Consider the following 14,306-nt stretch of genomic DNA (forward strand, 5'->3'; position numbering starts at 1 on the left):
ATGAAGGCAAAAGTGAATGAATCAGTGGACAAACCTCTCCAGGTAGATCCTACTCCAGGTACCGGGCAACAACCTGAATACGGCCTGAACTTTCATAGTTCACCCCCATCCCCCAACCTTTGCTCCTTCTGCCTGGAATGTCCTTCCTCTTCACTTTCTGTTAAATAAATCCTAAAATCGATGTGGGCTACAAGGGTCCATCGACAACAGGTGGCCTCATGAACGGCTCTTCTCCTTGAGTTCTTGGGGGACTAGGGGGATCCTGAACCTGTGTGCTTTGGGGTAGCTGCCAAATGAGGCCACCTCCCCTGGGGCGCTGGAACTGATGGAAGCAGCCAGGCCTGGGTCTGCACAAGGCCACTGCCATTCATCAGTGGCCTCCACAAGCCATCTAGCAACGCAGTTGTCAGGTCTGGGCTCCGGGCAGGCTGGGAAAGGCCAAATGGAGAATCCGCTCTAAGAGAGCCATTTCTGCAGAAGGAAAACAGTAGGAAAGAGGTGGAGGTGGGGGCCGCACGGGCCTGCAGGGCTTAGTATCTGACTTCCCTTCCTAGGAAGACTGGAGTATTCAGGAAAGAATCTAATAGCAGACACAAGGAGGATTCCCATGTTAGGTAAGCTGGCTGCGGACTTGCTGCAATAAATCTCACCACCTGCAACCTAGCTGTCCCTCCCTGGTGGTGATGGCTGGCATATCATAGCCTTATCTGAGAGGTCAGGGATAGATATGGCTCCTGGTTCTGCTCCTACCCCTCTGCCAGCACCTCCTCTAATATTTTCATCAACTCTGCTTTCTTCCCCTCCCTAAACCCTGGCATTCTCCCAGATCCTATCTTCTGGTTCTTCCTCTGCACACTCTCCTGGCTGCTGTTCTCTACCCTCCCTAAACTCCAACCCTTTTGCCCCAGTAAGCACCACACCTACAAATCACAAACCCACATCTGCCATCTCTTAGGAGTCACCCTTCACATTTCCTGGGTCCTCCAGGCTTTAAAATATAGACTTTGCTGGTTGGACGCAGTGGCTCACGCCTGTAATCCCAGCACTTTGGGTGGCCAAGGCGGGCGGATCACTTGAGGTTGGGAGTTTGAGACCAGCCTGACCAACATGGAGAAACCTCGTCTCTACTTAAAATACAAAATTAGCCAGGCATGGTGGCTTATGCCTATAATCGCAGCTACTTGGGAGGCTGAGGCAGGAGAATCGCTTGAACCTGGGAGGCGGAGGTTGTGGTGAGCTGAGATCGCACCATTGCACTCCAGCCTGGGTGACAAGTGTGAAACTCCATCTCAAAAAAAAATATATATATATATATATATGTGTGTGTGTGTGTGTGTGTGTGTGTGTGTGTATAGACTTTGCTGGCATTTGCCATCTCTGCTGCCAACTCCCCCAGCTACCTACCATCATTTCTCACTTGGCGTCCCCTGGGAGCCCTGTACAGGTGCTCCCTGGGTCTCTCTGTCTCCCTGGAATCCATTCTCCACACAGTAAGCTACAGGGATCTTTAAAGGAATCTGAGTCAGACTGCATCATTCCAGAGCCATCCCATCATACTTTAAATTGAATCCAGACTCTCAAGGCTGGAAGGCCCATGACATTTAGCCTAGCCTCCCTCCCAACCTCCTTGCCTGATGCTCCTGCTTCCGCCACACTTGCCTTGTCTGTTTCCTGAACACAGCCCACACAGCCCTGCCCCAGGGCCTTTGCACCTGCGGTTCCTGATGCCTAGAATGACTGTGTTCCCACCTGCGTGTTTGTCTGGTGAACTCCTAGCATCTTTCAAGACTCAGCCCAAGTGTCACTGAATGAAGACTTTCCCTCACTCATGCCAGGATGGTGGGCCCCTATTGGTGCCCCCCGGGACTTTTGCTGACCCTTCTGTGGCTAGTGTCACACCTTGTCTCATGGCTCTCAGTGTCTGACTCTTTTTTCCTGGACTGTGAAGTCCCTGAGGCCTCCGAGCCACCTCGTCAGCCTCAGAATTCCTGGTACCCAGCTTAGTGCCTGACCCAAAACTGGTGAGACTGAAAGTTGAGTGAACCAGTGTCCGTATCCTCACTGGCAGATGCCAAGCTGTCCCTCTCTGTACCCCAGGCCCTGGGGGAGGGACTGAAAGAAGTAGGGCCACATCTCATCACAGGTGTACTTCAGGCTGTTGCACCTTCAGCCTCTCACCGCTTGGCCCCCCTCACCATTTATGCCTAACAGTCTCCATGGCAGGGGCTGGTCCTGTCTACCTCTTAAAGGTCATCCCAGAAGCATCCCTGGGGAAAAAAGTCTGGGAGGCAGGACAGCCAAGTAAAGAGTGAGACCATAGGTCAAAATCCTTGCTGGATCCTCCTGGGCAAGTTATGGAACTGCTCCGTGCCTCAGTTTCCCCTTCCATCCAATGGGGTGAAGAGCCCTGTGGTGAGGATAAATGAGACGCTAGAGGCGACGTGCTTAGCACATAGCAAGTGCTCATGAAACGTGAGCAGGTGGTAACCTTGGCTGCTGCAGAGCCTGCGGGTCCTGCCACCCTCAGCAGGGACCTGGGGATGCTCGGGCAGCGGCAGAAAGTAGGGCAGAGCTGCCTCCCGGTTCACACCTCCAGCAGCCTCCCCAGGCCTGCCCGCTGTGGTAGGAAATGGGTCGTAGGCAGGACCCGCGCTGGGATTCCTCATTTCCGTTGCCGTCTTGGGGACAAACACTTTCAGTTTCATTTAATCACAAAGCTTCTTAATTAGTTTTTTTTTTTGGCCTTTTTGGGTTCTGAGTTGTTAAGCTATTCCTGCTGCGGGGAGCAGAGATGCTGGCTCCTGCCTGGAGGCCCTCCAGGGCCCAGCGAGGGGTGGGGCTGCTTCCTCACACCACCCACAGCTCAGGCCCTCATGTGGCCACTTCCTGAATCATCCAAAAAACAGCTCTTGAGTACCTACTGTGTGCCAGGTGCTGGGGACACAGCAGAGATCATGGCAAGATCTCCACCCTCAAGGAACTTACTATCTAACTCAGTGTAGAATTAGTAAATACCTAATTACTCAATAACACTTAAAAATGACAATTGTGATAAACACTATGCAGAAGGGCAAGGTACAAGGAGAAGATGAAATGGGGCATTGGATGGCGTCTGGGCAGTGATGGAGGGCTTCTCTGTGGAGGTGATGTTAGGCTAAGAGCTAGAAGGTTGAGTCAGAGCTGGCCAGGTGGAAAATGTAGGGATAGGAGCAGTGTAGACAGAAAGAATTCATCCATTCATCTACTCATCCATATCCAGCCACCCACTGGGTCCTTCTTTTTTTTTTTTTTTTTGAGACGGAGTCTCACTCTGTCGCCCAGGCTGGAGTGCAGTGGCACGATCTCCGCTCACTGCAAGCTCCACCTCCCAGGTTCACACTATTCTCCTGCCTCAGTCTCCCGAGTAGCTGGGACTACAGGCGCCCACCACCACGCCTGGCTAATTTTTTTTTTTTGTATTTTTAGTAGAGACGGGGTTTCACCGTGTTAGCCAGGATGGTCTCAATCTCCTGACCTTGTGATCCGCCCGTCTTGGCCTCCCAAAGTGCTGGGATTACAGGCGTGAGCCACCACGCCCGGCCTTTTTTTTTTTTTTTTGAGACAGTATCTCACTGTGTCACCCAGGCTGGAGTGCAGTGGCATGATCTCAGCTCACTGCAACCTCCATCTCCTGGGTTCAAGTGATTCTCCTGCCTCAGCCTCCTGAGTAGCTGGGATTACAGGCATGCGCCACCATGCCCAGCTAATTTTTGTATTTTCAGTAGAGACGGGGTTTCACCATGTTGGTCAGGCTGGTCTCAAACTCCTGACCCCGTGATCCAACCATCTCAGCCTCCCAAAGTGCTGGGATTACAGGTGTGCAACATCATGCCCAGATAATTTTGTATTTTTAGTAGAGACGGGGTTTTACTATGTTGGCCAGGCTGGTCTCGAACTCCTGACCTCAGGTGATCCGTCTGCCTCGGCCTCCCAAAGTGCTGGGATTACAGGCATGAGCCACCGTGCCCAGCCAGTTCCCTCTTTGATTCACAGGCTCCATCACTCACGTCTCTCATTCATTCACATGATTCATTCCTTCAGTGTCCACGGCCCCCTTCAGGAGACAGGAGCACCCTCCACCCACATGCAGTGCTGTAAGAGAGGGGCAGAGTCCACGTTCGCTTGTGGCAGAGGTGACATTTGGGAGGGACCCTGAAGATTCCAACAGGGAGAGATGAGGGGAGGATGAGGGAAAAGGGTGGGCAGCGAGGTAGGTGGGTGAGGGGATGGCAGGCATGAAGTCCCAGGAGGTGTTTGGGGGCCAGGGCACAAGGGAAGGGATTCATTCACTTGTTCATTCAACCGATATTGATCAAGTGTCTCCTTGGTGCCAGGCCCAGGGCCTGGGTGCCAGGGAGAAGGTGGTGAATGGAGACGTAACCCCTGACCTCTTGGAATGCACTGCCTAGGGGACAGGATGAACACGCGCTCAAGCAATGGTAAGGTGGCCGGTGAAGGCTGGGTAAGTGTTTGAAAGGCCCCGGAGACCGGCTTGGTTAGCTGATCCAGCAGTTAAGAGAGTGCAAAGGCCAGGCTGGGCCCTAGAAAGCCGGGCTCTAGCAGGACTGGCTGCAACTGTCTGTACTCTTCCTCTCAGCCTTCAGGGAGAGCCTTTCTATCCATTTGCAGTTACCCTTGGACTTGCCCTCAATGAAAGGCCTCCCTATCAGTCATTGACGTCTTAGTCTGAATGGAAGCCCTGTGATGCCTTTCCCAGGGGCCCTTGCAGCCTCTGTGGCTGTTTGTTGCCTCCTGGAGCAGGTAAGAGAAATCATCATTCATAGGAGAGGCTTCCTGGGGCCTCTGATATCCAGCCATGTGGGTGGGCAATTGTGCTGTCTACTTCCCGGCCCCCATACTGTGCAGGCCCCACATCCACCTGGCCTCCTATCCTGTCACCATCCTCCACTGTGCAGCAGGCAGGGCAGAGGAGGAAGGCCAGGGACATGCATGGCCTCTGCTGAGGGCCAGGTACCATGCTGCCCTTTCTCCATAACCTGCATAGCTCCCCGCAAGGGGTCTCACCCACACTCGACACAGGTGGAAACTGAGGTTCAGAGGGAGAAAGACGCCTGTCCAAGGTCACACAGCTGGTGAAGGATGGAGTTGGGATTTGAACCTATGGCTTCTCACTCCTAGTCCAGTGCTCCTTCTACCATCCCAGGAGCTTCCACCTTGGGTCCCTGAAGGGAGTAATTAAGGTCTGATTTAAAAGCTCAAAGTGAAATCACCTCTCCCCATGCAAAGGGCATACAGGCGAGTGAAAGTGGGTGTTTTAGCAGGAATCAGAGCAGGGCGGGCCGAAGCTCTCTCGAGCAGTTTCAAATCTCTGTCGAAGAACAGGTGAGTGATTAATTATCACTTCATAAGTGCAGCTTTTTGGAAACCCAGTTTTTCACAACATCAAGCCACTGAGGTCAAGATGAAAGGGTCGTGGTGGGGAAAGGGATGTGACTGTTGCATTTTATTGAGATTGCTGGGCGGATCCTCCAGACTAGAAAAGTGAGATCCAGAGAGGTCAAGGCACCTGCCTGAGGTCTCAGCGGGGAGGAGTGGAGCCGGGTTGGGAGCCAGGCAGCCTGTCTCCAAGGCCAGTGCTCTTTCTCCTGCACCAATGCATCTCGTCTTGTGGAGGGGGCAGAACCCCCAGGCCTCAGCCTGGGACAGGGGCCCTCAGGGAGGTGGGTGATGAGGAGAGCACCAAGCCCGCCCATAGGTACCTTCTCATAGTACTGCAGCTCATAGTCCAGAATCACACCATTGGGCTGGTCTGGCTGGGACCACGACAGGGTAATGCTGTCCACGGTGCGGCTCACCTGATGCATGATGGACACTGCCGACGGAGCTGGAAGAGAGGCCAGAGGTCAGGGGTCAGGGAGGCATGAGAAGGTGCAGCTTCTGGCCCACCCTCAGAGGTGCTCGGACATGAGGGGAACTGTGGGATCAGAGAGGGAAGGGCATCTGGCTGAGGCCACAGAGCCAGTCTAGGGGAGCCGACAGGGTGCAGAGGGGCTCATGCAGGGCTATGGGTGCCACTGCTGAGCTCTCATCGGGCACCTTCAGGTCATAGACACTGAAGACTTCACCAGCCCTGGGGAAGCTCAGGCCACATCAAGTCAAGAGACAGTAGAGACAGAAACGGTTAATTGTATGTCATGTGAATTTCATCTCGATAAATCAGTCACTTCCCCCTCCCATTCCTCCCACCAGTGCTGCGAGTGCGCTCACAGAGGTGGTTAGAGGAAGAGACAAGCAGTCAGGGAGGCTGTGTGCAGTGCTAGAAGGATGCTTAGAAATACATGTACTTAGAAATGCTTAGTACATGGCCGGGTGCAGTGGCTCACGCCTGTAATCCCAGCACTTTGGGAGGCCGAGGCAGGCAGATCACCTGAGGTCAGGAGTTCAAGACCAGCCTTGCCAACATGATGAAACCCTGTTTCTACTAAAAATACAAAATTAGGCAGGTATGGTGGTGCATTGTAATCCCAGCTATTTCGGAGTCTGAGGCAGGAGAATCACTTGAGCCTGGGAGGCAGAGGTTGCTGAGCCGAGATTGTGCCATTGCACTCCAGCCTGGGTGACAAGAGTGAAACTCTGTCTCAAAGAGTAGCGAGAAGATATACCTTAGAACGGTTCCCTCATTTGATTTTATGATTGTTATTTTTTGAGACTCTGTTGCCCAGGCTGGAGTGCAGTGGCATGAACACAGCTCACTGTAGCCTCAACTTCCTGGGCTCAAGTGATACTCCTACCTCAGCTTCCCAGGTAGCTGGGACCACAGGTGTGTGCCACCAGGCCTGGCTAATTTTGTTTTTTTTTTGTGAGATGGAGTCTTGCTCTGTCACCCTGGCTAGAGTGCAGTTTCGTGATCTTGGCTCACTGCAACCTCTGCTTCCCGGGTTCAAGCAATTCTCCTACCTCAGCTTCCTGAGTAGCTGGGATTACAGGTGTGCACCACCACACCTGGTTAATTTTTGTATTTTTAGTAGAGACAGAGTTTTATCACATTGGCCAGGCTGGTCTCAAACTCCTGACCTCAGGTGATCTGCCTGCCTTGGTCTCCCAGAGTGCTGGGGTTACAGGCTTGAGACATAGTGCCTGGCGTAATTTTTGTATTTTTTGTAGAGACGGGGTTTTGCCATGTTGCCCAGGTTGGTCTCGAACTCCTGGGCTCAAGTGATCCCCTCCTGCATCAGCCTCTCAAAGTGCTGGGATTATAGGTGTGAGCCACCATGCCTGGCCCAATTCCCTTATTTTGCAGTCGTGGAAACTGAGGTCAAGAGAGGAGGTGTGAGCTGCCGAGGTAGGTCCATGGCACACAGCCCATTCTTGAGTCCTTATTTCATAATGCATCCGGCCTGCTGTCTTTTGCCTCCTTCTCACACAGAGCAAACCTCCAGGAAGCATCAACTCTGTGTAGACATGGCCCTGGGTCCTTTACACTCGCTTCCTGAGTTGGCTGTTGAGAAGAGAGTGTATCACCCCTGCTGACAGGTGACATTGAAGTTCTGAGCTGCACGTGGCTTCCTGAGATCGCACAGTCAGTGGGGAAGCCGGGATTTGGACCCAGGTCTGCATCTTGCCAGAACAGTGTTTGTTCCAGAGTGGGACTGGCCAGAGAGGGACTCTCAGTGTGGTCCCCACACCCGTGGTGTGACTCTGGCAAGCCTCCTTGCTTCTCTGGGCCCAAGATTTTTGTGGTCCCAGGAGCGGCTGAGGACTCACCAGGGTGAAGGGAGCACCTCCTGCATTCTTTCCTCGTTCCTGGGCGGGTCTGTCACAAGTAGATGTCCTGTCTCAGCTGATACAAGGATGCTGGAAAGTGGAGGCTGATGCTTCTCCCAGCCCCAAGTCCTGCTCTGCAGGGGCTCTGACCATATGGGATGTGAGTGTGGAGCAGGCCTGGTAGGAGCTCAGGGGGACCTGAACATCGGCTGCGGGGTTTGAAGGCTGGAGCTGATGCACCCATTTCCTGCTCTGTGTCTGCCCCTAGACTGCCTCTCTGCCTTGCTGCTAACTGGCTGTGTGACCTAGGCGAACTGCCTCCCCTCTGGACCTGGCTTCCTCCTGGGCACCCTAGGCCAGGCTAGAAGATCTCTGAGGCCTTGAGGCTCCGATGTTCCCTGCCAGTCCTCCCCCTTCAGCCTTTGACGCCAAGGATGAGCCTGGGAGCCAGTGTGGGTCTGGGCAGGTCCAGGCTCCCCTCCGGACCCCAAGGAGCTGTGGAACATTGTCCCAAGACACTCCCGATGAGGTGGCAGCACACGCACGAAGGACTCAGACCCTGGTCCACATGGCCCTGATGAACCTCTGTTCGTTTTACACCCAAGGGAGGTTGCCTGACTCTCAGCTTGGCTCCTTGCCCTGCCGGGGGCATTGGCCTCTCCCAAGAGGGATCAGGGGTCTGGTTGTGTACTCAGTGTAGTGCCTGGCATGTGGTCAGCGCTGTCGGTGTTTGCGGGTGCCACCTGTCACAGTGCACTGAGCATGGACCTGTGGCATCTCATTTAACCCCCTCAACAATCATGTAGGATGGGGGTCAATATCTGCACTTTACAGAAGAGGTATCAGTGGCTCAGAGAGGCACAGTGACTTCCCCAAGGTCACACAGCTGGCGAGGAGCTGAGGTGGGCTTGGTGCATCCTGCCCTAGCTATTACCCCCTCTGGGTTTCAGAGCAGTTCCTACTTCCCACCTGCCTCCAGCTCCAGTGCCACCCCTCCCTGCGGAGCTGTCTTTGTGAGGAGTTGAGTGTTCTGCTGTCCGGAGTGCCGAGGGTCCAGCTTCTTTATGCAGTCCAGGCTGTCTGCCCCTGTCACGGGCTTGTCAGTGGTCGGTGTCCCAGTGAAACAACAAAATCAGGCCCTTCTGGAGCGTCACAGAGCATGGCCAATCTGGGGGCTTATCCCCGGGGCTGGCCCAGGAAGCACCCCAATCCCCATGCTTCCCCCCAGCTTCTCAGCCCCTCTCATCCAACCCACAGGGGCTGACCACTGGGTCTGTGTGTGGTGGAGGTGGGGGTGCGACAGGGGATGCTCTGAGAAGCTAAGGAGGATGCTTGAAACTCAGCTGCCAGAGATTCTGGGAGTGATGACCCCCACCCCTCCGTCCAGGGGCCTGAGGACAGTTCTGGGGTGAGGGGCTGGGTGAGGCAGCCTCCAGGTCTCCTTGAAATACTGGGTCTGTCTCCCAGAGGGCCGGCCAAGCAGGTGGGGAGGGATGTGTGAAGGGTGGAGTTGGAGGCATGCTGCTGTCTCACAGCACATCGATGTGTGTTGCATCAACGGAGCATCAGACACAGAGCCGCACGGGCAAGGACGGGTGAGGAGTATTTGGACTGCGCTGCTTCCAAGTGTGCTCGCTCACCCACTGCTTCATGCCTAGACCCGCAGAGTGCCCAGGTCAGGATGCTCCCATCCAGTCCCTGGCAAGGCTGTCTAGCCTAGCGGTGGGGAGCCCTGAGGGTGGAGTCCGACAGACCTGTATGCAGCTCCCTCCACTCACTCACTTGTGGCCTTGAGCAGGTACTTTTAGCCTTGCTGAGCCTCAGTTTTTATACCTATCAAGTAGGAACCCTCACCTGGCCAGGACGCTGTGAGAAGGCAGTGGAAATGCATGTGAAGGTCTGAGTGGGGTGTTGGGCACCCCTCAGGAGGGAGACATTGTGAAGAATTTTTCAGTTCATGGAGTTGCTATGATGCCAACATGATGCTGGGTGCCGGAGCTCTGGAGAGGAACCTCACAGCATCCCAGCCTTTCAGGGACTCACGGCTTAATGGGAGGAAGCATACTGTTTTTCAACTAAATGAGTGCCTGTCCCAGGATGGGCACCATGCTAGGCACTGGGGAAGCTGTAAGACTCAGAAGCAGCATGGAGCTGTGGGATCCAAGCGCCCATTTCAGGACTTGATCAAAGTGATTCAGCCTTGAACAAGAGCAGGGGCTGCTCCATTCACATTTCTCCTTGGGAGTTCAGCAGAGGCTGCTCCATTCACATCACCTTCAGATATTTCAGCAGAGGCTGCTCCATTCATACCACCTTCAGGGATTTCAGCAGAGGATGCTCCATTCACACCACCTTCAGGGATTTCAGCAGAGGATGCTCCATTCACACCACCTTCAGGGATTTCAGCAGAGGATGCTCCATTCACACCACCTTCAGGGATTTCAGCAGGGGGTGCTCTGTTTACACCACCTTCAGGGATTTCAGCAGGAACTGCTCTGTTCACACCTGTCCTTGGGATTTCAGCAGAGGCTGCTCCATTCACACCTCTCCCTGGGATTTCAGCAGAAGCTGCTCTGTTCACACCTCTCCTTGGGAATTCAGCAGGGACTGCCCTGTTCACAAAACCTTCAGGAATTTCAGCAGAGGCTGCTCCATTCACACCACCTTCAGAGATTTCAGCAGGGGCTGCTCCATTCACACCACCATCTGGGATTTCAGCAGGGGCTGCTTCATTCACACCACTGTCTGGGATTTCAGCAGAGGCTGCTCCGTTCACACCACTGTCTGGGATTTTAGCAGGAGCTGCTCTGTTCACACCTATCCCTGGGATTTCAGCAGGAGCTGCTCTGTTCGCACCTCTCCCTGGGAATTCAGCAGGGGCTGCTCTGTTCACACCACCTTCAGGAATTTCAGCAGAGGCTGCTCCATTCACACCACCTTTGGGGATTTCAGCAGGGGCTGTTCTGTTCACACCACCTTCAGGGATTTCAGCAGAGGCTGCTCTGTTCACACCACCTTTGGGGATTTCAGCAGGGGCTGCTCTGTTCACACCACCTTTGGGGATTTCAGCAGGGGCTGCTCCATTCACACCACTGTGTGGGATTTCAGCAGAGGCTGCTCCATTCACATCTCTTCCTGGGAATTCATCAGGATCTGCTCCACTCACACCACCTTCAGGGAGTTCAGCAGAGCTGCTCTGTTCACATCACCTTCTGGGATTTCAGCAGGGGCTGCTCTGTTTGCACCTCTTTCTGGAGTTTCACCTCCCAACAAAGGACAATTGTAGAATGTACCCTAGATTACAGTACTTTTAAAACTTGAATGGGCATAATGATAACCAGGAGACTTTATTAAAATTCACATTGCTGGCCTCCCCACAACACCCCCCACCGAGATGCTACTTCAGCAGGTCTGGGGTGGGGCCTGATAATGTGCATTTCTAGCAAACTCCCAGATGATGTTGATACTGGTGGTCTGTGGACCACACTTTGAGGACTAGTGGATTCAGGGCCAGAGAAAGAAAGTGACTTGTCCAAGGTTACACAGCTGGTAGTGGTAGACCTGGACTAGAGCCAGGAGCAGCTGAGTCCTGGTCTAGTATGTGATCCACCTGCCATACGGCTGCTTGTAGCCTGGCTTCTGCTGAGCCTGCCCCCCTCACCTGCCTGGGCTACACTCTTCATATAGAGCCCTGGAGCTCAGAGGGTCTTGGGGCAGCCAAACAAAGAGCTCCATGAGAGGGAAAGAGACGAGGCTGCTGAGGAAAGTGTGGGCCAAACTTCCAGTCCTGAGGCACTGGGAAGCCATAGAAGGACTAGTAGGGGTGGTAACCTGCTCCTCAACTAAAACAAGCTTGTCATTCAGCTTGCCATTCTGACAGCCCCTGTACGCCCCATGATGCCCAGAAAAAGGGAAAGGCCGTGCAGCTAACAGCAAACCACATGGTTCACATCCGTTAACTTACTTCATGCTCCTGTCAACCCTACAAGGCTGGTATTACTGTTATACCCATTTTACAGATGAGGACATGGATGCACGGAAGTGTGAAGTAACTTGCCCAAGGCCACACAGCAAGCAGTGCAGCTGGGATTTGAACCCAGGCTCACCCAGGTCCAACACATCCTTTCCCCTCCACTGGCTGTGGCTGATGCTGGCTGACCAGGGAGGTCTGGAAACCAGTGGACCTCTGAGGGCCCCTGAGGACACCCTGGTCCAGCTCCCTTCCTACTGCTGCAGAGCTAACCCTGCCTGGTTCCCGCTGACTCACCTACCACCCACCCAGCCCGCCCCAGCTCTGGGAGCTCAGCTGCTGGTAGAGGCAGGTCCCACGCGGCCTTGGGGGTCTGGGCCTGGCGGGCGTAGCTGGCAGGCTTGGGTTACAGGCAGCTCACCCGGGCTCTGATCCCATAAGCCCTGTAACCCCAGGCGTGGCAAGGAGGCGGCATTTGCCAGGAAGATGATCAAGGCAGGCCATGGGGGCCAGCAGGGCTGGCCTTTCTCCTGGAATCCAGGGGGATTAACGGTGGAGAAAAGGGAACAGCTGGATGCTCTCCCACGCCTCCTGCTGCCCACCGCCCACCCTGGGGTGTCAGGTTTCCCTGTAAGTTGGTCATCAGGGAATTCTGGTATTTTCAATTACCAGCCGGGCACGCCGACAGGGGAATGGGGTCAGCGGTGCCCTGTGACCCCTGCAAGGAGATGGAGCCCCAGGGAGTAAGCACAAAAGAGGCTTGTGGCAGAGAGGGGCAGGGGGAGGCCGGCCAGGCGGGGCCTGCTTGTCTGGAGCAGGTGGTCAGGGGCCCTGTTGCCCTCAGCGAACCCCAGTGGGGAGTTCAGCCCCTTCCTTGGCTGAGACTTGGGGAAGGAGCCTTCCCTCTGTGTGCCTCCGTTTCCTTCTCAGGGCATGAAGGGGTTGTATGGGGTGGTCTCTCAGGGTCTTTTGGGACTAGGATCCCAGGACAGGACAGGAAGCCAGCAGCCTGGGCCCCTGGTTGCTGCAAGAGGTGGGGGGGCTTGGGAATTGGCTCAGCTTCCCCTCATAGCCCTGACCTACGACCCTTTCACTGGTCTGAAGATCCCTGAGCTCCAAGGGAGTGGGGGAGAGGTCGCTGGGCATAGGACAGTCAGAGACCCCATCTCAAGCCCCAGACTTGCAGATCCCAGTATCTCCCTGATGTCTTCACTCCCCATTGACGACCCTTAGCGGCTTCCCACTGCACCCAGAATAAGACACAGATACACTATGGTGGCCCACAAGGCCCAGCTGCCTGGTGTCTGCCACCTCCCTCTGCCTGCCCCCTCTCTCCCAAGCTGTCCACACTGGCTGTCTTTCTGTTCTGCCTCAAGGCCTTGGCCCCATGGTGTTTCTGCTTGGAAACCTCTTCCCCCACGTCTTCCATGGCCAAATCCTCCACTTCACTGAAGTCTGAACTCAAATGTCACTTCCTCCAAGATGCCCTCCTGGACTACCTCTCCCCTCCAGTAGCCTTCTCATACCCATTTTATTTTTGTCATAGCACCAACACTATCTGAGATCAGGGACCTTGTCTCTCATTCAATCCTTTATCCCTAGAGCCGGAAACAGTGTGTGGCTTAGAGTGGGTGCATGACCAATATTTATTGGAGGAAGAAAGGAAGACAGAAAGGAGGAAGGAAGGGAGAAAGTGAGGAAGGAAGGAGGAAGGAAGGGAGGGAGAAAGGGAAAAGCGGGGACCAGGCAGATTCTCCCCTTTTCTGGCCCCCTCAGGAACCTGAGTCTACCGACCTTGTGGGCTGGAGACTAAAACAAAGGCCCCAGGCAATATTTCCCAAGCAGCCAGTGGAAGGCAGGTTTCCTCTCCCCCAGGCCCTGTGCCCACCCACAGTTGGGAACTGCTGCAGTGACGTGGGGCCTCTTGCCACCAGCCAGCCAACAGTTCCACGACAATTGCTTATCATTGTGCTCGTCCTCTCCAGGGTCTGTAGCAGGGACAGTTTACTTGGGACAGGACTCTTAGAATTCCCAGCTAATCATGGGACAGCTGCTTTTTGAGTGTTTGTCCCTTAAACCCGTAGCAACGCAGTTAACCCCCGATGACCTGTCTGCGATTCTGGATGACCTGACGATAATTCTCACAACCGAATTTCTGCGAATAAAACTTCCAGAAAGTGGGCCTCTGATTCTTTCTGATGGGCCTCTTAGAGAGTGGTATGGGACAGAAAAAAGGAAAGCAGACAACTGGTGCTAGGGTGGCATACTGGTTGGTGCTCTGCGTATTCTGTGGCTAAGGAAGTTTGAGGAACACAGAGTTGTAGCCCCTCGGCTTGTGGAGATTCACACTGCACATGTGTTTAATTCAAGGCTCTGAGAAGTCCCGCAGGGGAGAAACCCAGTTAACTCAGTTTAACCCCGTAGTCCCAGGATCATTTGGCCTCAGAAACCTTTTCTCACATAATAGTTATTAACGTTCTTTGGAACTAGCAATCTGTGGAACACATGAAAAAAATAAAACAGAAAACTGGGTCCAGGAGACATTATTAGTACTTTTTCCATGAATTTGAGA

The 14,306-nt window shown here is 54.2% G+C and overlaps 1 protein-coding gene across 2 annotated transcripts in view; it reads right to left on the reverse strand.

Annotated features, from left to right (window-relative positions):
- The window catches only part of EPHB2 (EPH receptor B2), a 209,603-nt gene that overhangs the window by 29,385 nt on the left and 165,912 nt on the right, over positions 1 to 14,306 (reverse strand). For both annotated transcript variants that reach the window (XM_033227901.1, XM_033227900.1), the window contains exon 6: positions 5,760 to 5,884. In XM_033227901.1, the coding sequence (XP_033083792.1) occupies positions 5,760 to 5,884 (125 nt within the window). The remainder of the gene's footprint in view (positions 1 to 5,759; positions 5,885 to 14,306) is intronic.

Source organism: Trachypithecus francoisi, unplaced genomic scaffold, assembly GCF_009764315.1.
Source record: "Trachypithecus francoisi isolate TF-2019V2 unplaced genomic scaffold, Tfra_2.0 Lachesis_group12, whole genome shotgun sequence".
Taxonomy (NCBI): domain Eukaryota; kingdom Metazoa; phylum Chordata; class Mammalia; order Primates; family Cercopithecidae; genus Trachypithecus; species Trachypithecus francoisi.